Genomic DNA, 23,114 nt, shown 5'->3' with positions numbered 1-23,114 from the left:
TAGGATGTGATCATAAAAATAAAAAATTAATGCTGAAATTTAACCTGAAGAATATATCCATATTGACTAAAAAGAAGTTGGATATTATTACGACAAAATAAATTTGATTATTAGGAGAATGTATTATTTATTTATTTGGAGCTATGCATATAATTATATTATTTAATAAAAGCTGAGTATATCAAGTATCAGAAAAAAAAGAAAAATGACAAATAAATTCGATTACTATGTACTCTTTTCCACTTGTAAAAATCTCTATATTTAAGAGTGATGGCTACAATTTGAGTTTATAATATTTATTAAATCTCTTCCTTATAATATTTATGAAACCCCCTCGGCTCAATCCCACGAGCCTCTTATCTACTCTCATTCGATCACGACGAAGGGGTCTTCCTTGGTTTTAGCTATTTTACTATTTGTTTATCCTTGTATGCTAATAAATTTTCCTCATATGCATATAAGTTAACTATATTTATTTATTTTCTACATTTCAATTAAGAGAAAACAATTTTATTAATTAGTTTGTTGGCTTGAACTTTTATTCTCTGTATTATGATAAAAGCATGTAGTACAACCAAATAGATGTCAATAAATTCAGACTTTAACCAATTCTTCAATTCGGGCTTAAACGGTCCACAAACAGTCCATCAATTCGTACATAATCAATTCTCCAGCTCGGACTTAAATGGTTTATAAATAGTCCATCAATTGTGGACTACTTAAGCAGTCCACCTATTCGAACTTAAGCAATTCACTTATTCGAATTCAGACTTAAGTAGTCCATAAGTTTGAGCTTAAGCAGCTCACTCCGACTTAAGTAGCCCACTTAAGCAGCTCACCTATTCAAACCTAGCAATCCTTCCATTCAAGTTTAAGTAATTCACTTACAAACTTAACCAAACTATAACATGTGTAAGACATAAATGACCAATTTCTTTTTGAGAGACTAGTAAAAATATATAATAATAAAATAGATCAAATAATAATATATAAATATATATTGAGGGATATTAGACTCAAATAAACTGTAGCTAACAGATAACGTAGGATTCTTTTTTATCCTAATAAAATTTTTCTTGAACCCAATATATATATTTCAAATTTACCCCAAGCAGGAACAATTCACAATCTGTTCAATTCTCAATTCTGATAGTTAACAGAACCCTAACCTAAAAAATTGTATTTTCAATAATATGTTTTAACTAATAAAATTTGTTAAAATTCACATTTGTTAAATAATTACAAACGACACGTCATGCACTGCGCTCCCACGACCATATGGAAATCCTTGCGAGGGTTGGATTCCAAGCTATTATGGCCGAAATTAATCTAATGTATTTAAGGTTGGTTACGACAAACGATCATCTCACTTTCAAACCTAAACTCATTCTCTAAACTCTCCTCTCCTCCATTATCTCTACCCTGATTTCTTGCATTCTTCTCTCATCTGCATTTACTATTTAACGATGGAATTTCACAGAAACATCTCTCTTCTTCCCCATCTACCCCATGAGATTTTAGCTCCGTCGGCAACTTGACCAAAGAAAAATCAGATTCTTTCACTCCCATGTCCGCAAGTGGGAGCAAGAGATCAAGAACGGAGCAAGAAGAGCCTGTGACTGAAACTAATAATACTTGCTCTTCAGGGTTTTTGGCAGGGTACTCTGCCTCATAATATTTGCAATTCCTGGTTTTTGCAGCGTAATCTACCACATAACATTTGCTTTTCATATCTGCCACATAATATTTTCATTTTAGGGATGGCCATGAGAGATTAGACTAAATTGTTTCTTGTTTTCTTTTCCTCTTGTAAGCCAGAAGATATTGATTTGTTAAACTGTTATGTAGTTATTAGTATTTTAATGGAAAATATTCTTTTAAGATACTATTATTTTTGTTTCAACATCACGTGTATATGATTCTGAATTTTTTTAGTCATGAAGTTCAAGTTTAAACACGGACTTTGAAGGTTGCCGAAGCCTTATTTGAGTTCTTGTGTTTAATTAGGTGAATCTAAGATTTTAAGAGATCTGTAAATTTTATTTTTATTACTTTTGTACAAACAAATATTGAGGATGGATGATGTGCTCCAAGTGGTAGGATTATGGAAATTTCAATCGTCTTGTACAATAGAAAATTAAGATTTACTATAGAAATAGATTATCAAGACCACATAACGATTTTTTTTTCCTCTTTTTGGTGTTGGGGTACACCGATCTATTTTATACCAAAAAAAAAATATCTTGAAATCAATATTTTGCATATGAAAGATAAAAGCATTCGTTGCCAATCTAATCAATATTTTGTAATTGATGATTAGCACATCAACAGTAACTTATGTTTCTACACAATCCAAACCAGAGAAGGGTAACTGGGACAATGTGAACTCTATAATGACTGGTTAATCATGCAAGCGATATAGCTAATACAATCTGTTCTCTAAATATAAAGAAAATGCAGCTGTTTCCATTAAACTATACAGAGGAACACTAAGTTTATTACAGGAGCAAAGCATATCAACTTAGGGCATTAGAAGCTATTAAGCTAAAGAGAGAAGAAACAAATCCTAGAAAGAGTTTCGTTCCAGCAAACTGTCTTCTTCACTCACCATCTTTCTCACAAGAATTTCTCTATGCTGGTGGTTAATGTACTTTTGGGAACTGCACCAATAATCGCATCTTTCTTTTCTCCGTTCTTGAAGATCATAACAGTTGGAATGCTTCTGATCCCATATCGAGTTGCAATTGCAGGACTTTCATCAGTATTAAGCTTATAGCACTTAAGCTTTCCAACGTATTCCCCTGCAAGTGCATCGATTACAGGGTGAATCATTCGGCAAGGACCACACCACGGAGCCCAGAATTCGACCAGGACAGGGGATTCAGATTCGAGGACAAGTGACTGCCACGTCTTCTCAGTAACTTCAAGCACTGCAATTTCCCAGCAATAATGTTATATTAAATTATTAACGTTATGTTTCATGTACTTTTATTGAAAGAAGGATGACCCATTACTAGTTTTATATATGAAATGAAACATACAAACTAGTTTTCACATCAATGCTAGGTTTTACAGCCAACCCGATTGAGATAATGATTGAGACTGAGCTGAGATAATAGTTTGAGATAATTATGCATTATGCATCTAAAGTAACTTCACCAATTGGCAAAACTTAAGCACTAACACTACGGAGTAATGTAAATTTCAAGTAAGCTCAACAGGTTTGATTCAAATATTCACTTCTGTTCTGTCAACACGATGAGGAATCAGATCATTCTCACTTAATTTTCATTTTAGTTTATTCTTTGCTTTTGAAAAAACTTGATACACTAAATCATCTCTTTCAATTTGTATGCAATCTTGTAAACCTGCCTACAGGCTACAAATCTAAATAACTCTTATGCCACTTATTAGGGATCCTTCCACACAATACTTGTTAATATTGGTATTAACTTAAGTTCCAAACACAGCCTTAATCATCATCAAACTGCTTAATTACTATCTGCTTATACAATCTTTACCTAGCAATTGCAATTAAAAACCTATCAATACTTATACTCACACTCTCCACTTAAACATTAGTCCCCTACTAGTTGCAACTAAAACACTTTAATTTAATTATTTTATCAAAAGTAAGACTAAACATTTTCAAAGCAATTTAAAATTAAAAAAAGAAAAATCAAAACTTGAATCTACCTTCAACAGCAGTGTTCTGCGCCTCGCACACGATTCTTGCGCCACGAGCGAGTCTAGAACGATCCAGAGTCTGAGAGGCCCATCCAAAAGAGCGAGTCATGGAGGAGTTGAAACTAACCTTAAGACCTCTGGCTTCCGGTAAGGAAACTGCCGGTCTCCGGTTAATATAAGAGATCGAAGAGGCAGTGACGGAAGGAGAAATTGTAGGTTTAGGCAAAGCAGAGGAGCGAGGAATAGTCAGAGATTCAAGTACGGTAGCCATGGAAACAAACAGATGATCGCAATTTGCAGCTCCTTAATTGAATTTTGTAGGGAAGCGAAAAACGGAGATTAGATCGAGAGAGAGGGAGAGAGTGACGTATGTATTTGGCTAGAGTTCGTTTGGAATATTGCTAAAAGAAATGGATATTGGATGATGAGAAAAGCGGTCGTGAATTTTGCCATGTGGTTTGATCTTACTGGTTACGTTACAAAATCTTACAGTGCCATATCAGCAGGAGATTTTGGTTTTTGGCCTTTTTTAAACCCACCACTCATAAAATATAGTAATAATCTGTAATTTTCTTAACATATAAATTTTTTGTTTTTAGTTTTACAATTATGAAAAAGTTTCATTTTATAATTAATTAATTAATTGTACCCAATGTATAGGATTAGAAAGAAATAATCACAAGTAGTTTCCTTTGTATGCTCCAACAACTAATTTTCCTTCTAAAAAAACAAATGAATTTTCTCGAACACCGTAAATATTGAATAAGCAATTATAATAAATCTAGAGTCTAAAATTTAAAAGAAAATAAAATTATATTTTATAATATTCGACAGAATTATCTGTTTTATTATTTGTTATGAATAAACAAAATTTACTTAATAAATATAATTAATAATGACAGCATAATCACGGTTGTAATGAAAAGCAAAAATAAAACAAAAGTTAAAATATATTTTCCGTATCGATCTGGGTAGTCCAGTCCAATATCCAAATCACAAGAATGTATAAGTAATTGACGTGGCACTATCATAATCATTTTCATATGCCCAACTAAAAGTGTAATAATATTATAACATGAATTTAAACAATTGAAATTTTCACAGACTATTTAAACAAACAAATTGTTTAAATTAACATTTTAATAATAAAATATTTGTCTTACTAACCAAAAGATAAAAAAAAGAAAATACTTGTCTGGGTCTAATCCTAATAGATATTTTTTTTCCTACATGTAATTGGATCAATATGAAATAAAATGACTTCAAATGATTTAATTTTGAAATATTTTAGAATTTAAAATTTTATTTCATTCCGATTCAAATATTTTTTTTAGAATTTATAATTTCATCCAACAGTATTTTATAAAAATTTAATTTGAAATTCAGTAAATCCAAAATTTTCAATGGTTAATATAAATCTTGCCTATAATGATATATTTTAAGATATAAATTTTAAATTAATAAGAAATAAATAATATATTTATTTAAAATTAAATATAAATATTAAAATTACAATTAAATTACAATAGAACAAAAATTAATGTTTCATATGATTACAAATCAAGCTCATTGATGAACAATGAAGATATATCCATTTAATTAGTAACAAAATAATAAAAAATATAATAAAATCTAAAAATAAGAAGTTAGAAAGAGAAATGAGAAAATAAATTAAAAAACAGCTCAAGAGAGCAATTCAAATAAAAAGTATTTTAAAATTTTTAAAGTTGACAAAGAAATTTTCTAATAAGTACAAAAAAAGAAAAAGGTAATACATTTTTCTGATTATTTGATAAGAATAAAGAAAGATCTATGAGAAACGTGTAACTTGTGACTTTATTAAGTTGACTTCATTTTTTTACTTTTACCGATACTAATTACTACTAGGGTTAAAGTATTTCATTAATTGCATAGTTTTAGAATTGCAATGAGAAAATTTTTTAATATTGAAATTTAAAAATATTTTACTCAAATTTAATAATATTATTAAAATATATAATAAAAAAATAAAAAAATTGGTATATGAATTTAAGTATGAAATTTTCTATTATATTTTCATTCCATATTCCATATATTAATATTTTTAAAAATACATTCTATTTTAAATCTTTATTATAAATTAAAATTCAATTTGAATTAGTATGTTCCAAACCAATTTACACTCCACCTATATGCAACTTATAATTTAAAAAAAATTAGAAAAAGAAAAGAAAAATTCTATAATTTGAAACGTTGTTCAGAGCAGTCCAAATTTTCAAACGCTTTACACGTGTCAATGCGTAATCTTCCAAGGCGAAAACGTTGACTACAACTGCTCCCCTACCTCACACGTGAAAGTACATTATTGGTCGGTGCTCGTGAGACAAAATACTTTTCCTCCATTTTAACAGTCAACAAGAAGCCGTTTCTCTTCTCTTCCCTGTTTTATCCCCTCCTTTCAATGGAGACGTCTAAGAACAGAAATGATTGTTATCCTACAGAGGAACTGGAGCTCGCTGCCATCGCAATTAGCTTGAATGTACGGTTGAGATCATCCAATATGCCACTACACAAGCAAGAGCGTGCACTTCGCTGTGCAAGATCGTTTCTTGACTCAGCTCCCAATCACCGTCCCAATTCCAGCGACCTTGCTCGAAATCGCGAGTTAAAAATCGTTAGTGTTTCTTTTATACATGCGTTCAGGAATTTGACTCGGCGTTTGGACCGGCATGGCATTGTGTGGTGGGGACGAGTTTTGGATCGTTCGTGAAACACGCACAGGGCGGGTTCATGTACTTCTCTATTGAGCCGGTTTCCATTCTTCTTTTCAAAACAGAGTTGCAGTTGGTTACCGAATTGGATTCTTTGAATTGAACGTAAAAGAAGGATTTTGAAGTGCACGGCGGAAAGTGTAAAGAGGATATGATTCATATGATGTACACAGTACTTTCTTGATTGATTTATTACATATATTATTTAATATAACTGTAAAACGACGGCTTTGACAGAAACACCATGATTTGCTTTATCACCATCACCAAGCATTACAGTTAAGAAGGGTTAACATCATGAAGTAAAAACTTTTCAATAAAAATACATAAAATAACTATCGTAATTAAATTGCATGTGCGGAAACTATTTACTTTTTTATAAATTAAGCTTCTAATTAATAATCAATGATTAATTAATTTTTTTATTTTAATTTTCTATGATTATCTCCATACTTTTGAGTATAAAATTAATTTCATCTTGAGATTCCGAGGACACATGTGGAAAGAAAAGGGGCTCTGAGCCTCCAATTATTAAAAAAATAAATTTTTAGTGTAAAAAATATTGAAAGAAAATTATTTTAGTCCGGTCCGCTATTACGCAAAATTATGTTTTGGCACCTAACTCTTTGGGTTGGTTCCGCCCCCTGCTCGTGACTGATCTCCCCATCATTGCAGCGGTGTGCAACTGTTTAGTTTGGTTTAAAACCAAATCGGAATGAAACAAACTAAAATGTCTTAAATGATGATTGAATTAGATAGTATATAAAACTAAATTAAACCAAATTGAAAAAAAAATTAGACTTGATAGGAATAATCATTAAGAATCGGTCAAGTGTTACTTGGATTAACATAGAGCAATACTCAGTCAAATATTCTTTCAATCACGTAATTAATGTCTAAGATTATTGTTCAGCATTTGTGACCGAGAACCTTGCTCGATATTTACTTCTTCAGTTAGAATCACATCTCAGAAGATCATCTAATAGAAATTTTTGAATATTCAAAGTCTACTTCTATCAAAATTTATTTTTGAGCTTCATGAAAATCGAATCAAACCGAAGAAAATTTTGATTTTGATTTATGAAAACTGAACCACCATTTAAATATTAAAAATTAAACTAAACATTGGTCGAACTTTTGACCTCACAAATTGTTTGTTCAACTTAACATGTCTCATCACTTGAGTCACTCTTTATAGACATATGTATCAATTAAATTATTCTATTAATTTATACAATATCTAATAATATAGCTTAAGAATTTGAAAGTTAGTCTTAGGATGCTATTTTCACATTTTGTAATTTGAATTAATAAATAACTTTCACACATTTGCAATTTTTTAATGTGCTTAATTATTTTTTTTCCAATTATGAACACATTTTGAAATAACTTGCCATATTTAATCTTATTATTATTTTTGAGAAGGAAGGTGTTTTGAAAATAAAGGATGCCAAATTATAAAATTGTCTTTGAATCCACTCTACTTCTAGTTGTTATAAACTGAAAAATATATTGACATGGAAGGTTGTTTAAGTATTATATTCAGTTTTTAAACTATACGACTCTGTTACCTAATCAACTAATCAAGCTACCTAAACTATGCATATACTCCTTCCATCACTATATGTAAAATATATATATATATATACACACACTATATAAGAGGTGCTTGAGTTGCAGAAAGAAAGAAAGAAAAAAAAATTTTTATTTTAAGTTTCTTGTTTGGCAACAAGAAATATATATATAGCTTTCGAGAATATATAGCTTCATTTTCGAGAATTTTTGTTTTTTCATTTATCATCTTATGTCTTCATCTTGAACCTGCACTCGCCGTCACAAAAGCACTACAAGTTTGATGTATGTATTTTATATATATATATAAAATTAAATTTTTTAATATTACTTGGAAAATTTTCCTTTTCATTTATTAATTTATTTCAATTTTATTGTATTTGCAGATTGTGTTACAAAACGTGACACGCCTTTGCCACACCAAGAGCATGGTAACAGTAAATGGCCAATTTCCAGGGCCTCGCATTATAGCGAGGGAGGGTGACAATCTTCTCGTTAAAGTGGTTAACAATGTCCAAAACAATATCTCCATTCATTGGTATTTGCATTTCTCCAATTAATTAATTTATAGCTAATTAATTAACTTACAATTATACCGTTCAGAGAACATTTTGATTGTTAAAATTTGAGATTCTTCGTCGAGAGGTCTCAAAATTTAAATTCTGAATAGGATGAGATTATGAGAGATTAGTATATCCTATTTATAATATTTCTCGTGATATTCAAAATTGAATTCTTTTACAAATTGAACTTTAAAAATTTTATTTTACTGGAATGACTCAATTAATGAGATATCAATTTTAATTTATTATATAAAAGTATTTAATTTTATATTTTTATAATACTAAAATGTCTTTTGACGCAATTAAAATTTTTTATCAGTCGGAATACCTAGCTTTTTTGTCAGTCGAAATACCTAGATTATGAGAGATTATTTAAATATTTTTAAATTATAAATTGAAGTGATAATCATTAAGTAATTAGCCGTATAAGTAATTACCCATGTAGTTCAAATCCTTCCAATACAATTAACTCAAAATTTTACTAAAAAATGACTTTTGAGGATTAATTGATTAAGCTTATAATTAATTTCAATAATTAATATTGAGACAGGCATGGAATTAGACAACTCCAAACTGGGTGGGCTGATGGGACTGCATATATAACTCAGTGCCCAATACAAAATGGACAAAGTTATGTGTATAATTACACAATTGTGGGACAAAGAGGAACTCTTTGGTGGCATGCTCATATTTCATGGCTTAGATCAACTGTGTATGGTCCTATAATTATTTTACCCAAGCTAGGAGTTCCTTACCCATTTGTCAAACCTTACAAGGAAGTGCCTATCCTTTTTGGTAATTATCAATTATTGTAATTATTTTTCATTTATTATGGCTAACTAGGTAATTTGCTGACATGGAAACATCAATTATTTTAAAAATTGCAGGAGAATGGTTCAATGTAGACACAGAAGCAGTGATCAACCAGGCACTTCAAACCGGGGGAGGCCCAAATGTGTCTGATGCCTATACTATTAATGGGCTTCCAGGGCCTTTATACAATTGCTCTCCTGAAGGTATGAAATGTTACTTTCTTGTGGATAAGACTAGGGTTAACCTATTCTCAGTTTCTAATCGAGAACTGAATTAAACCGACTTAATCTGGTCTGATTTGGATAATTATTGTAGAAAAATTACCGTTCAGTCGGTTTGAATATATGACTAACCGAATTTATTTTAAGTCTAAATTGACTAATTTAGTTTGAAATAGCTGAATTCAAATTGAACCAAATCAATTTAATTTGGTTTGAATTGATTATTATTTGAATGCCATAAATTTATATTTGGATACATAAAAAATTGACCTAATTTTGTTTGGTTAAACGAATTATGAATACACTGGATATAATACTTATATATATATCTCTGATGTATGAGACCAGCCAGATACCAAACATCAAAAAGAGGTTTTTTAAAAAATTATTATTGTTATATTTTTTCCCACTAAATAGGCAAAAATCCCCTCCTTTCAATTTAAAAATTATTTTTAATTAGTTTGGTGTATAGACAGACTCTGCCCAAATGTAAGTAAATAATTTCTTAAATTAATTAAAATTCCACTGGAGAAGGGGACTCGAACCGAGTCCTCTTATTTTCCACAATCTTAACTAGAAGTCCTGTCTATCTATACCTGATTGAACTGTCATTAACCATTTCTCCCTCATCGTTGGCAGATACTTTCATGTTGAAGGTAAATCCTGGCAAGACCTATCTTCTACGGATAATCAATGCAGACCTCAACGATGAGCTCTTCTTTAGTATAGCAAACCACACACTAACAGTAGTTGAAGTTGATGCAGTTTATGTAAAGCCTTTTAATACTGAAACCATTATCATATCTCCTGGACAAACCACAAACGTGCTTCTCCAAACCAAGTCCCAATCTCCAAACGCTACATTTCTCATGGCTGCTAGACCTTATGTAACTGGCTTAGGCACTTTCGATAATTCAACTGTGGCCGCCATTTTAGAATACGAATCTTCTTCCCCAAAATCTACCTTATCAACCAACAAACTTCCTCTCTTTAAACCAAATTTACCTTCTTTAATGACACTTCATTTGTGACAAAATTTACGAGTAAACTTCGTAGTTTGGCTACTGCACAATACCCAGCAAATGTGCCTCAGAAAATTGACAGGCAATTTTTCTTTACAGTAGGGTTTGGAACAAACCCATGTCCCCAGAATCAAACCTTTCAGGGACCATATGGGACAATGTTCGCAGCTTCAGTAAATAATATGTAATTTATAATGTCAACTGAAGCTCTCCTCCAATCCCATTTTTTTGGTCAATCAAATGGTGTTTACACTTCTGATTTTCCCATCTCTCCATTATTTTCTTTTAATTATACCGGTAACCCACCAAATAATACTATGGTTAACAAAGGAACAAAGCTTGTAGTGCTTCCTTTCAATACAAGTGTAGAGCTTATTATGCAGGATACTAGTATTCTTGGTGCTGAGAGCCACCCTCTTCATTTGCGTGGCTTCAATTTCTTCGTTGTTGGCCAAGGTTTTGGAAACTTTAATCCAAATAAATCCTGCAAATTTCAATCTTGTTGATCCTGTTGAAAGGAACACCGTTGGTGTACCTTCTGGAGGTTGGGTTGCTATAAGATTCCTTGCAGATAATCCAGGTTGGTAGTTGTAATACATTGTCTTTGCTCTCTCTTTTTGGGCTTCATTACAATCTAAACTAATTTAACATGCACTATATTATATATTCTGCTGAGTTAAATTTAATCTGGAATTTATCCAACAGGTATATGGTTCATGCATTGCCATATGGAAGTTCACACAAGCTGGGGTATGAAGATGGGTTGGGTTGTGTTAGATGGAAAGCTTCCCAATCAAAAGCTGCTTCCTCCACCCTCAGACCTTCCCATGTGTTGAAGTGATCCAGTTTTTGCTCATTTCATCATTCTTGATCATATGAGCAGATATATTTTGATTAGGTGTTGAATTGAGAATATTCAATGAAAAAAGTGTGGAGGTTCGTTTCTTTGTTTGTTCTAATTTGCGCCTAACTACCCTAAAAAAATAAAAAAATTTATGTAAAACTAATATTTTTTTAATTCATTGGAAGTTTTTATGGGCTGAAATAACACTATAGGGTACATAACAGGAATAATTCGTCCCTTGACTCACCAACCATACCACCACATGATTTGCTGTGTCTAAATAACATATGCTCTCCGAAGTTAAACAATTAACATAATCATTAAACTCGCAGGCTTGTTAATCTAGGAAAATAGTAATTGACCAATTCATATCATCTTAATAAATCCCACCTCATAAATATATGAGACTATTTACTAATTAATTTATACTAAAATATTTTTGATTATATTATATTAGATTATATTATATGCCCCTTTGATCGCTTTTTATTTCTTTAAAAAATAATTAATGCATTATAGTTTTTATTAGTTAGACTTTGGACCAGTAGCAAGAAATATGTAGTTAATTGGATAGAATAGGTAATAAGGTATAATTATATAATCGCAAGTTTTTATTATATTAATATCTGTATTTTATTTTTTAGTGATAAGCATTTAGACCATGATTCGTAACGACTTTTTAACTTAGTATACTTTATCTCTATTATTTATGGTATTTGAGAGCGCAAATTGTAATTTTTTTTTTAATATTACTCCTTCCAACAAAACATTACTCTTTTTAATATTCGATGAAATTCTAATAAATAGCTAAGTTTGCAAAACATGGCCTTGAACGGATAAAATTTTCTCAATTAAGCCTATTTAATTGAATATTTTAATTAAACAATTAAAATGAAACATTTTACTCAATAATAATAATGATATTGGACACAAACATCCATTTGTTTTTTCAATTGTCTTGTATTTTTTTTTTTTTAAATTTCTAATTGAAAACAAAATATAAAAATATAGAATGATAAAAAAAAAAAAAAAAAATCTAAAAGACAAATAAAGGAATCGGGTAAAATTCCATTTTGATTTTTCAACGAGAAATTTTGGTCAAGTGCATTTAATAATATAAAACTATTAATTTAGAAAATTAATTTTGGTTAATTGAACTATTAAAATAGAAAAATGGACAAGATTAACTGATAGACTTGAATTTGAATTTGCAGTTGGACCAATAGCAGGCTAAATAAACATATATAATGAAGTCACCTATTATCACACAATCATTGAGAATTCAAATAATAGTTTGTCTAAATGACAATTTTTACTCTCAACATTAACCATAACAGCTCTAACAATATATAAATTATTAATTATAAGCATGGCCATAGATATTAAACAGACCACCACAAGATCACAAACTGCTGAATATTGCACCCTAGCTCACAAAGCTCAACTGTGCTAATGCTATTACACTTGTGATACCAAAACAAAGAAAAGATGAAGGGGATAAATGAGGAGGTTCAAGCAATCAATACCAGCTATTTGCACTCTCCTAGACTTGTATAGGAAGCAGTATTCGTATAATCCATCTCAAAATCAATGGTCTGACTAGAATTGAATGAATTGAACTAAGACAAATTCCGTTCACGCATCAAAGTTTCAATCTTTTCAACATCATCTGGAGTGTCAACACCATGTGCCTCATGATCAACCTTCATCACCTGCACAAGCATTTGAATACACTTCTATAAGCAAACACCATTAATCTTAGTTATCATCTTTTTTTTTCTATGGATATGTGTGTTTTGGGTTTTTATTTTTATTTGTTGGAGAAGGAGGGGGAGGACTGGAGGAGGGGGGAGTAATTTTTCAAGTTATTAAAAAAAAAAAAAAGGGATAAATGCTCAATTTAGGTCCAAAACATTTTATAATCAGACCCAAAATTTTTGTAACTTTAGGATAAAAAATTTGGGCCTTGGATCAATTTGACCCCAAGTTTTGGCCAAAAAGTTATATTTTTAACTTATAGAAATAGTTTTATATGAAATAAAACCAGCAAGACCCAGTCAAAGGAAAGAAGGGTGGCAAGTGAAATTAACCATACCTTCATTTTATAACCATTCTCAAGGACTTTAAGCTGTTCCAAATCCTCCTCCAATTGCAAAGGAGTAGGTTCAAGTTCTGGATAAATCTTTAGAAACTTTGCATCATAGCTCTGATTAGAGACACAAGGTCACAGTCTCAGTGGCTCAGAAAATAACCAAACAACAAAAGCTAACAAACAATGAAAACAAAACAATCTTGTGACCGCAAAATGTAGGCACAAAATAACGAGGAAAATATGCCATCTTTATACCTGAATTCCAAGATGAAGCAAATAAGGAAATTGCTGATTGACTTTTCCTGATCTGTATCGAGTAGGTGAACGTATCAATCAACAAGCCCAATAAATGAGTAAAGAAAGAACAAGGAAATAAAGACAGACAGCAAAATATTTGGTATAAAAATGTAACATAAACTCACTTGTTATAAGGAATGAGCCCCCTTGAAAAATAGATAGCATAACCTCGATTATCCACCACACATTTCACTCTATTCGGATCAAATGCATCCTCAGGTTTTAAAGATGTTACAGCAGTGCTAAACACCGCATCTGGGGCTGCCTGCACCAACATATAAATTTTAACAAGCATTCAAATGTTTTAAATGAAAAGCTTCATAAATGAGATAATGTCAATAATTTTCAACCAGATTTTATAAGATATACAACACATTCCCTATTTCCTTTCTTCAGGATTAAAATATGCCAAAAAGCCTTTGGTTTTCAAATGTTAAATGATTGAAAAAAATTAGCATGAATTTGTTTAAATAATTGTCAGTCACGTTTCACAAGGATTTAAGGTATATGTGTGGGGATAAAGAAATTCACCTGCAGCGCTTTAACAATGCCATCTATTATCTCAGGTTCAATGAGAGGCTCATCCCCTTGAATATTGACAACAACATCATATTTCTTTTCTAGCTTTCCAAGCGCTTCATTGCATCTTTCTGTACCTGTATTCTAATACAAATTGTAGCCATCAGCAAATTCAATATCAAATTAAAATTTACACCTGCAATGATCACATGACCTACCATTTCGACAAGATTCAGAAGTCATAATCACGTCTGCTCCAAATCCACGACAACATTCTGCAATCTTTTCATCATCTGTTGCGACCACTGCATCAGCAACAAACTATGAATGAGAAATCACAAACCCAAAGATACTAACACACATGCACAAACACAAAACCCGAGATCCATAAAGAGTAATTACAATGCTAGATTAACATTTATCATGTCAAAGACATGGTCAACTACAACATTGCAGCCATATGGATGATGCCTTCAGCATTTTTAATGGTTAATTGAAAATCCAACTGCCCTCAACTCCAAAGCCCCCTCCCACGTAACAACCTCAAAAAAAAAAAAAAAAAAAAAAAAAATCTAAAAAAAATGATTAAAAAAGTTACAAAAGGAAGAAGTCATCCAAAGTCAAGAGATCAACTTGAGCAAAAACTCCAATGTTGAAGTATAAGCACACACAGCACACTCAAAACGTAGTGGAAACCATTCAGCTCATAGACTTTATGCTTTCTTTGCTTCAAATCCCTCATTCAATCAGTTACACAAGAAGTTTTGACACCAGAAGCTTTTTTTTTCTTTCTCTTTTCTTTTCCATCTTAATACATATTTCTCTTTTCCAGGGAATGGAGAAATGAAAAAACTTTTAATGCTAAACAAGAAGGATGAACAAGTACAACAATGAAAGATGGTTAAATTCTTGGCCGGGTTCCTTAATCAAGTCCAGCATTGTGATCTAACTTAACATAATGAACCTTAGCAGTTATGCAGTTCAGAAATGCATTCGTTGAGATATTGTTCAAAAATTAAGCAGAAATCTCAGCATCATTGCGCAAATAAATAAATGAATCTCAAGGAAGTAAATTTACCTATGTGATCCAATGTAGTTGCCAATTTGGCCCTTTCCCAAGTTCTCTGTAAATGATCAACAAAATGCATCAGAAAACACATAACAAAATCCATTGGTTATGTTATCTAAGCATGTCCAGAAAGTGATTCTAATATTCGATTTTTTTTTTTTCCTTTTCTAATCTAGGAAAAGATTAGATATTTTTCTTCCCTATTCATTTCATTTATCAACAAATAATCTAGAAGAACCGCATAATATCAATTTTGTATATAAGATGAATACATGGTTCGGTTCAAAGATCTATATGTAGGTTCAAATATCTGATATGAACAAGATTGGCGCAATACAGATTTGAAAAAGGACTTCAGTACAAAATGAGAAAAGTTGAAAACTAAATTAATCCCTGAATTCTTTGAAAAAGCCATTCCTTTACAGTACAGATACTAGTAATAACTCCCTTGTTCGAAGCCTCTAATCCATTAAACTTGAAAGCAATTTAAGGCTAAATTTTTTTCCCATATAAAGCAGAGGAAATTATAATTTGACAATCTTGTAAAATATAAAACTGAAAAAGAAAGTAAAACAAATCAGTACCTGAATCATGGGTTTCCCAAGAATTTGGACTAGTGGCTTTCCTTGGAATCGAGAAGAAGCGAAACGGGCGGGTATGATACCGACAACCCGACTTCGAAAATTTCTCGATCTAGCCAGATAAGCATGAGCACCGATAGCCGCAGCAATTGCAGCTCCAGCCACAATTCCGTGCACAATCCATGATTTTGCAGAAGAAGAAGAAGAAGAAGAAGAAGAAGAAGAAAAGCACGTTGACATTGGCTATGTTTCAATCCGTCTAGAGATTTTGTTCAACAAATTGAGTACTTAATTACGGAAAACGGTTAAATCAACATTAAAACTGTAGCAGAAGTAAGAAATTTCTGTCTCTATCAGAAAATATGTGGAGTTTAGCAAAATTATTTAAGTAATATCTGGAGTTTGACTCCGTTAGACTATACAGCCCTCCGTCCATTTTTAGCTACGTTTTTCCGTTACAATACAAGAAAAAGCAAAAGAGATGAGAGAGAAATCTTCTACAATGACAGGAATTACCCTCAAGCTTTTTATTGCCCTCCTTTCTACATAAAAACATCCAGATCAAAACAATTGAAAATAAGCCAGTTAGCAACCCAATCACAAATACCAATAATTCACACAAGGCTTTGAGAGATAAGCAAAGGATGGTTATGATAAATTTATAGTTATCCTTTTAGCTTTCTATGTTTTTGATTGAAAAACAGTCATAAGTGAAACCCATTTCTCAAGATAAAACAAGAATTGAAACATAAAAATTAAAAAAAAAGGATGCAAATCTGATTCTGCATTTGATGAGACTCTGTAAACTGAAGGCTCCCTTTTACTCTTAACAATTTTCCATTATAAAGATTAAATCATATATATTCTAACGAAAAGAATAAAATGCTATCTGTAATACAAACAAAAACTTGTCAACCAAAGATGAAGCCCCTAGCCACCAAAGAATATGAACAAAGAATTTCAATAAAAAAAAAAAAAATAATAACAAAACCATATCAATCTCAGATCACTATTCCTTAGTCTCCACTTCAAAATCAAGAACTGAAAGACCATTTCACTTTTTTTTTTTTTTTTTGCAAGAACAAAGAGACCCATTTCAATACAGTTTCTACAACTTACCCCAACTAATTGATTTATTTGGTAATATCAATTTTTATATCCAAGACTATTGGTTGCTCAAGAGACCCATTTCAATACAGCTTCTTGCAAGAAGAAAGAGACCTATGAAGACGATGGGTCTTCATGATTGGTATCGGGCACAAAAAATTGACGATGATGAGCCGGTGAAGGAAAGAGAAAAATAGAAACGGGATGAAGATAATTTCGAAGCTTTTAACACATCAAAGAAGAAGTGAAGAAATACCGATCTATACATTTGCATCAGAGGTAGCCAGCCATACACAGAGTAACATCAAACAACGATGAAGACGATGATGGTGAAGGTACGGACGTAGGTGTAGGTGTAGGTAGAGATGGAGGCGGTGGTGGTGATAATGTGGGAGGAGTTACTGATTCTGGGGACTTTTTAGGTGGTGAAGATGGCAGGGTTGGGGATGTTGACGGCAAAGGAGGCGGTGCCGGCGAAGGTGGCGGAGAGGGGAGAATGGTCAATGATTTTCATATTGCCCATGGGTATTTTCGTCATTTAACGGGAAAAAAAAGCCTCCCAGGAACTATTTAGAGACGGATGTAAATGTGAGTGACGCCCTGGATATTTGTTCAAAACAGAGAGACTATTTAAATAATTTTTAGTACCTCGAATAATTAGTTTCCCAATCTTTTTTTATCATCCAATCCAATGGATTCAATTAAAATAATAATATTTATCTCTTTCAAAAAAAAAAAAAAATAATATTTATTATTTATAATTTTTTATTAAAAGAAAAATATTTAAATTTGAATTTATTATTTTTAATTTGATTTTTTTTATTGTATCAAATATACAAATAATTTTTTTGTTTCTTTCTCATTATTCCAGTAAATTTTGGCTGAAAAATCTTAAACATAATAAAATTGAAATTAAAATTAAACATGACTTGTCGTATCAAATTAGAAATAATATTAAGGTGGCGTCTGATTACTGGAATTCTTTTTTTTTTTTTTTGAAAATTACTTTTTAAGGAAAGTAGAATTCTAAGAAACTATTATAGAAAACTAATAACTGTCATAATATTGATAAGTGTTAGTATTATATGATTTAAAATTACTTTTTTTTTATAAAAATCTAATTTTTACAGATTGACATTGTCACTCAAGACCAAGTAGTTAAGTAGGTAATAATGATACACAGAGCTATAGCTTGTCAATAAATTCAGATTCGAACTTCCTCTCTAATGCTTAATTAAGTAGATACTGAACTTGTTAAGACAAGATATGAATATTCTTCTATTTCACAAAATCTATAAACACAACAGTATAAAGTTTGAACATTTCTACACTAATTCAATTATTCTTGATACAATTTTATCAATTGTCATCCAATACCTCTCCCTCCATTGCTTCTTCAAATTCAAAACCCCAAAGTATCCCCAAAACCCAACAATATAGCCAAGAATCACAGTTCCAATAAACAACACCGTTTGCTTACCATTCTCTTCACTTGCAATTTCTTGAAGAGAGCTGTCCACATGGTTCTTGCAATTTGCAATTGCATCAGGAGCACCACATAAGTACTTGTTCCCTTTGTATGTCCAACCATCATCATACAACGTATCAAACCTTGTCCCTGGTGGAATATTCCCTCTCAAATTGTTATATGACAAATTCATAATACCAAGAGAATCCAAAAGATTTATAGAAACTAAATCCATTCAAGTTATTGAAACTAAGATCCAAAGATTGCAACCCAATCATGTCTCCAATGCCTCTTGGTATCTCTCCAGATAAAGCATTATGTGAGAGGTTAAGCATTGCAAGTCCCTTCAAAAGGGTCATTTCTTGAGGAATATTTCCTGTCAGAGAATTAAGGGAAAGATCTATTCCACTAAGGTATGTTCGAACCACATCGAATTGATATACCAATCCTTTGTATGCCATGTTCAGTTCTACACCAGCATACTCGCCTGAAATAACATAACCAAGAAGGTTTCCATCTGTCGGTCGACTTACTAATGTCCTCAAACCATTTAGTTTCTCAGGAATGAAACCAGAGAGTTTGTTGTTCGACAAGTCCATAATTTGAAGCCTGTCTAGCTTGTTTATCTCTTGAGGGATTGATTCATTGAAGGAGTTCGATTTGAGTACTAGAATTCGAAGCTTCTTGAGTTCTCCAATGAATTGGGGGATCTTGCCAGCAAATTTATTGTATCCCATTTTCAGTACTTCCAAATTTTGAAGCTTTTCAAAACTTGGAAAGAGCCCTTCAAAACGATTGCCAGTGAGGTCCAAGTAGCTGAGATTTTCCACATTTGCTAGTGTTGTAGGAACTGAGTTACTGAAGTTATTCTGTGCAATATTTAGAAAAGTGAGAAATTTACAATTTCCTAAACTATTAGGGATAGAACCGGACAGGTTGTTGCTGGATAAATCAAGAAACATCAATACATTATTTTCTTGACAGAATGAAAGTGGTATTTGACCAGAAAGTTCATTATCAGATAATGATATATATACTGCATTGCCAAGACCTAATTGCGGTGGAACGTAGCCTGTGAAATTGTTACCAGACAAGTCGATGGTATCTATATTCTCAAGAAAGGAAGGGATTTGCCCTTCAAGAAAATTTCCTGCTAAGTTCAAAGTTGTTGGACCAAAAAATGAGTTCATCAGAATTTTTGGTGGTAGAAATCCTTTTAGTCTATTAAAAGAAAGATCTAAATAGCTGAGCTTTGGAAGATTGAACAGCCAAGAAGGAATTAATCCCGAAAAGTTGTTATATGCCAAAGATAAGAACGAAAGTTTAGCCCAATTAGAAAAGAAATCTGGGATTCCGCCTGAAATGTTACAAGAACTCAAGTCCAACATTTGAGGCTGGAAGTTAGGTGGAAAAAGCAGCTGGTCTAGTTTAACAGTTAGCTTGTTAAAACCTAGACCTACAATATATGGATTAGAGGTCTTAGAGAAATTCATTGACTGAATTGTTCCGGTAAACGAGTTTAGACTAAGAAACAAGACTTGAAGATTGGGAAAATGGGTAATGCAGTCGGGTAAAGATCCAGAAAGATTGTTACTTGCCAAAGCAAGATACTGGAGAGAGGGAATGTTACATATCGAGTCCGGAATGTTTCCCTGTAAAGAATTTTGCATCAAAGAGAGTACTTTAAGGCTTTTCAAGTTGGAAATTGAAGGTGGAAGTTCACCAACGAGCCTATTGAAGTCAAGCAGCAATCTTTCTATGTGTGAAAGATTAGTCATGGAAGAAGGTATTTTGCCCCCTATAAAACAATTATAGGCTACGAAACTGACTAATGAAGTTGTATTACCAATTGAAGGTGGAATAGAACCAATAACTTGTGTAGACCTAATGTCTAAAATTTCTAACTTAGGCCAAGGCACTGAAAACATTGATTTTAAATCAACTGTCAGATTAGTCTTACCTAAATGAAGTCCTACAAGTTGTGGAAGATAAGGAATTGGACCTTGCAGGTTTGAGCTAGTAAGATCAAGAGCTAAAAGAGAAGTCAAATTAGTTAACTGAACAGGAATTTCCGAAGTCAAAGAATTGAAATCCATTACCAGAAAAGATAGCTGAGTGAGATTGAGAAACTGAAATATTGGAATTTTCCCTGTAATTTTGCAATTGGACAACACAAGGAATCTGAGATTAAGAAGACCCGATAAAGGATTAGCCCATTGAGTAGTCTTAGCAGCCTCTGACAGATCAAAGCCTGTCAAAAACAGTCCTTTAAGCTTATGCAGACCCCGCAACCAATCCAAACTCCATGAAGAAAGATAACAACCATTATTGATATAAGTATACTCAGCACCAGCTTGGACATTTAGTTGAGAAGATAAGTTATAAGAAATGGATGAGAAATCGGTAACCCCTAAAGAACATGAAAGGTCTAACCATTCTAGCGAAGTAAGGTTGGAAATTTGTGTTGTAATGGAATCACTAAACATAGCATTTGACAGGTTTAGGTAGGTAAGCTGAGTCAGATTTTCAATTCCAGGAGGTATTCTTGAAAACTTGAAGTTGTTGAAGCTAAGATCAAGATATCGGATATGAGAAAGAGCAAAAAGAGAAGAGGAGATGGTTCCTGTGAGAGCAGAAAATGTCGAATTGGACATGGAAACAAGTTCTGAGTTCATATTAATTTTAAGTGTCGGTGGATTTGGATTCCTGAGGTCAACGGAGATTATGTGGAGTTCCGTGGAGCAGCGAATTCCATGCCAAGTGCAGCAGTTTTGGCCCTGCCATGAAGATAAACGATTTGATGGGTCAGTGACATGGGATTTAAAACTTAGTAGAGATAATCTTTCATTGTCATGGCAACAGGAAATAGCTGAAATATTTGCGACAAGGAAAATGAGTAAAAAGGGCAGAATAGGATTTTGGAGTTCCATGGCTTGTGAAAATTGTGTTGCTGAATTCCGTTTTTTTGTTAAATGGGTGGTATTTATGGTTGCTGAAATCTTGGAGTTCTACTTAAAAAATTATCTCAGTGGGGATTCATACAGCAGATTTGAGAAAATTCTTAGTCATTGACTTGGTGAATTGTGGAAAATTGCGCTTTAAAATGTGTTAATGTTGTCATGTTACAGTTGAACATTTCTTTTCACATATGTAAGAAGGGATATTTGTTTTCTATTGTTTGGTTGCAAGATTTATGCAAGATACTCAAATTACACATAATATACTCATTTCAGAGCAGAAACTACAACATTAAAAACCATAAATACAGTTACAAATTCTTAGCACTTGACCAATCCATATATATTAGATGGTGATAGCGGGAGGATTAATTCTTATAATTTCTTACCCTCGTTTACTTTTTCAAACTCAATTGAGTTACTTTGATTGATACATTAATTTAATGAATTAGGATTGAATTTCTGTTTTAAATTCAATTGTTTAAGTATGATGAATTAAATCTGACTAATCTCCGGAGGCAAAAGGGCCGGCTACGAGAAGTTTGTATTGCGGAGGATTAAACCTATCACTTAAGTCATACGAATCAACCCCACAAGTGCTCTTTGCTACTGACCTATCCGTTTGGATTATCGTGTATCTTCTTTTAATTTTATTATGAATGATAAAAAAAAATCAAAAATAATATTAAACCCCTTGCACAAACATTAGATGACAAGTTTTTTTTTTTTTTTTTTTTTTTGAAAAGGGGCATTGAACTAAAAGCCCAATGACACAATATGAATAATCTTAATATATTTTGCTGGTGTGTATAATGCTGATGTGTTATTTTGGACAGTGAAGGGAACTATATGATAAATTGACAACATTTTCTAACCAAAAAATAAAATAAAATTCAAGATTGAGAAGGGGCACTTGGCCTTTTGCTCACGTATCCATGACATTTCTTTTTTTAAAAAAAAAAAAAATCTTTTTGAATTTGTAATTGTTGCCTCCCTGATCATATTTTCCAAAAGGGATTTTTTGTGTGACTTAAATGGAAAAGAAAAATATTTTTTGAAGCAACACCCTTACATTTAATTTGGCTTAGCTTAAACATCATTTACAATGAAAAGCAAAAACAGCATTAGATACGGTGGTTGTTATTAATTAAAAGGATATATAGATAATTACAGTAATTTCAAATTTAAAGTTTTCTTTTCCGACATACCAAAACTGATTGTTTATTTATTTTTCAAACCATTAATGATTCAAAACAAAAATAGTAATGAATTAGATTATAATGACTTAAAAGAAAACTGGATTATAATATTTCAAAAGTAAAATGTTACCTTACTCTAATTTTACCTTTATTTAAAAAATTAATTAAACGGTAATTTATCTTTTTTTTTTTTTAAACCAAACAAAAATTTTATTAACAGTAATAACGAGAACACAAAGAAGATGGAACATTATTTCATACAACAAGACTAACATATTGATAGGATGCTCTAGCTAAACTATGAGTATCTGTATTAGCTTGTCTATAAATCCAATGAATTATAATATCATTAC

General features: G+C 31.8%; 3 protein-coding genes and 2 pseudogenes across 5 annotated transcripts; 2 read left to right on the top strand and 3 right to left on the bottom strand.

Annotated features, from left to right (window-relative positions):
- Positions 1 to 2,372: 2,372 nt before the first annotated feature.
- TRX-M4 (thioredoxin M-type 4) lies at positions 2,373 to 4,087 on the bottom strand. Its single transcript, XM_012229558.4, has 2 exons — positions 3,697 to 4,087; positions 2,373 to 2,930 (listed from the first exon to the last, which is right to left on the bottom strand). Exons 1-2 carry the CDS (start codon positions 3,956 to 3,958, stop codon positions 2,617 to 2,619), a joined length of 576 nt encoding a protein of 191 aa, XP_012084948.1. The 5' UTR covers positions 3,959 to 4,087; the 3' UTR covers positions 2,373 to 2,616.
- Positions 4,088 to 6,035: 1,948 nt separating this feature from the next.
- LOC149494967 (uncharacterized) lies at positions 6,036 to 6,677 on the top strand. Its single transcript, XM_089724108.1, has 2 exons — positions 6,036 to 6,321; positions 6,357 to 6,677. The coding sequence occupies exons 1-2, from the start codon at positions 6,128 to 6,130 to the stop codon at positions 6,538 to 6,540; spliced, it is 378 nt and encodes a 125-aa protein (XP_089580234.1). The 5' UTR covers positions 6,036 to 6,127; the 3' UTR covers positions 6,541 to 6,677.
- A 1,277-nt stretch (positions 6,678 to 7,954) lies between these two features.
- Positions 7,955 to 11,464, top strand: LOC105644288 (laccase-17-like; annotated as a pseudogene).
- Positions 11,465 to 12,796: 1,332 nt separating this feature from the next.
- CKS (Nucleotide-diphospho-sugar transferases superfamily protein) lies at positions 12,797 to 17,728 on the bottom strand. 3 transcript variants are annotated; one of them, XM_020683285.3, is made up of 9 exons: positions 17,150 to 17,728; positions 16,034 to 16,572; positions 15,459 to 15,504; positions 14,599 to 14,685; positions 14,393 to 14,517; positions 13,987 to 14,126; positions 13,820 to 13,871; positions 13,568 to 13,678; positions 12,797 to 13,184 (listed from the first exon to the last, which is right to left on the bottom strand). In XM_020683285.3, exons 2-9 carry the CDS (start codon positions 16,268 to 16,270, stop codon positions 13,092 to 13,094), a joined length of 891 nt encoding a protein of 296 aa, XP_020538944.1. In that variant the 5' UTR covers positions 16,271 to 16,572; positions 17,150 to 17,728; the 3' UTR covers positions 12,797 to 13,091. The 3 variants fall into 3 exon arrangements, with proteins under 3 accessions (XP_020538944.1, XP_020538945.1, XP_012084951.1); XM_020683286.3 differs by having other exon boundaries at positions 17,394 to 17,728; XM_012229561.4 differs by having other exon boundaries at positions 17,404 to 17,728.
- A 638-nt stretch (positions 17,729 to 18,366) lies between these two features.
- Positions 18,367 to 21,535, bottom strand: LOC105644289 (uncharacterized; annotated as a pseudogene).
- Between the last annotated feature and the right edge of the window lie 1,579 nt (positions 21,536 to 23,114).

This window comes from Jatropha curcas, chromosome 7 (assembly GCF_041381405.1).
Source record: "Jatropha curcas cultivar XTBG-Jc1 chromosome 7, XTBG_Jcur_1.0, whole genome shotgun sequence".
Classification (NCBI taxonomy): Eukaryota; Viridiplantae; Streptophyta; class Magnoliopsida; order Malpighiales; family Euphorbiaceae; genus Jatropha; species Jatropha curcas.
The sequence above is the reverse complement of the archived record's forward strand: the minus strand, read 5'-3'. Positions and strand labels throughout refer to the sequence as shown.

Coding starts and splice junctions, on each gene's coding strand:
- TRX-M4 (XM_012229558.4), bottom strand. CDS start 3,958: ATGGCTACCGTACTTGAATCTCTGACTATTCCTCGCTCCTCTGCTTTG. Junction 2,931..3,696: donor GCAGAACACTGCTGTTGAAG/GTAGATTCAAGT, acceptor GGGAAATTGCAG/TGCTTGAAGTTACTGAGAAG.
- LOC149494967 (XM_089724108.1), top strand. CDS start 6,128: ATGGAGACGTCTAAGAACAGAAATGATTGTTATCCTACAGAGGAACTG. Junction 6,322..6,356: donor AATTCCAGCGACCTTGCTCG/AAATCGCGAGTT, acceptor GTGTTTCTTTTA/TACATGCGTTCAGGAATTTG.
- CKS (XM_020683285.3), bottom strand. CDS start 16,270: ATGTCAACGTGCTTTTCTTCTTCTTCTTCTTCTTCTTCTTCTTCTTCT. Junction 14,127..14,392: donor GCATTGTTAAAGCGCTGCAG/GTGAATTTCTTT, acceptor ATGTTGGTGCAG/GCAGCCCCAGATGCGGTGTT. Junction 13,679..13,819: donor TGCTTCATCTTGGAATTCAG/GTATAAAGATGG, acceptor GTCTCTAATCAG/AGCTATGATGCAAAGTTTCT.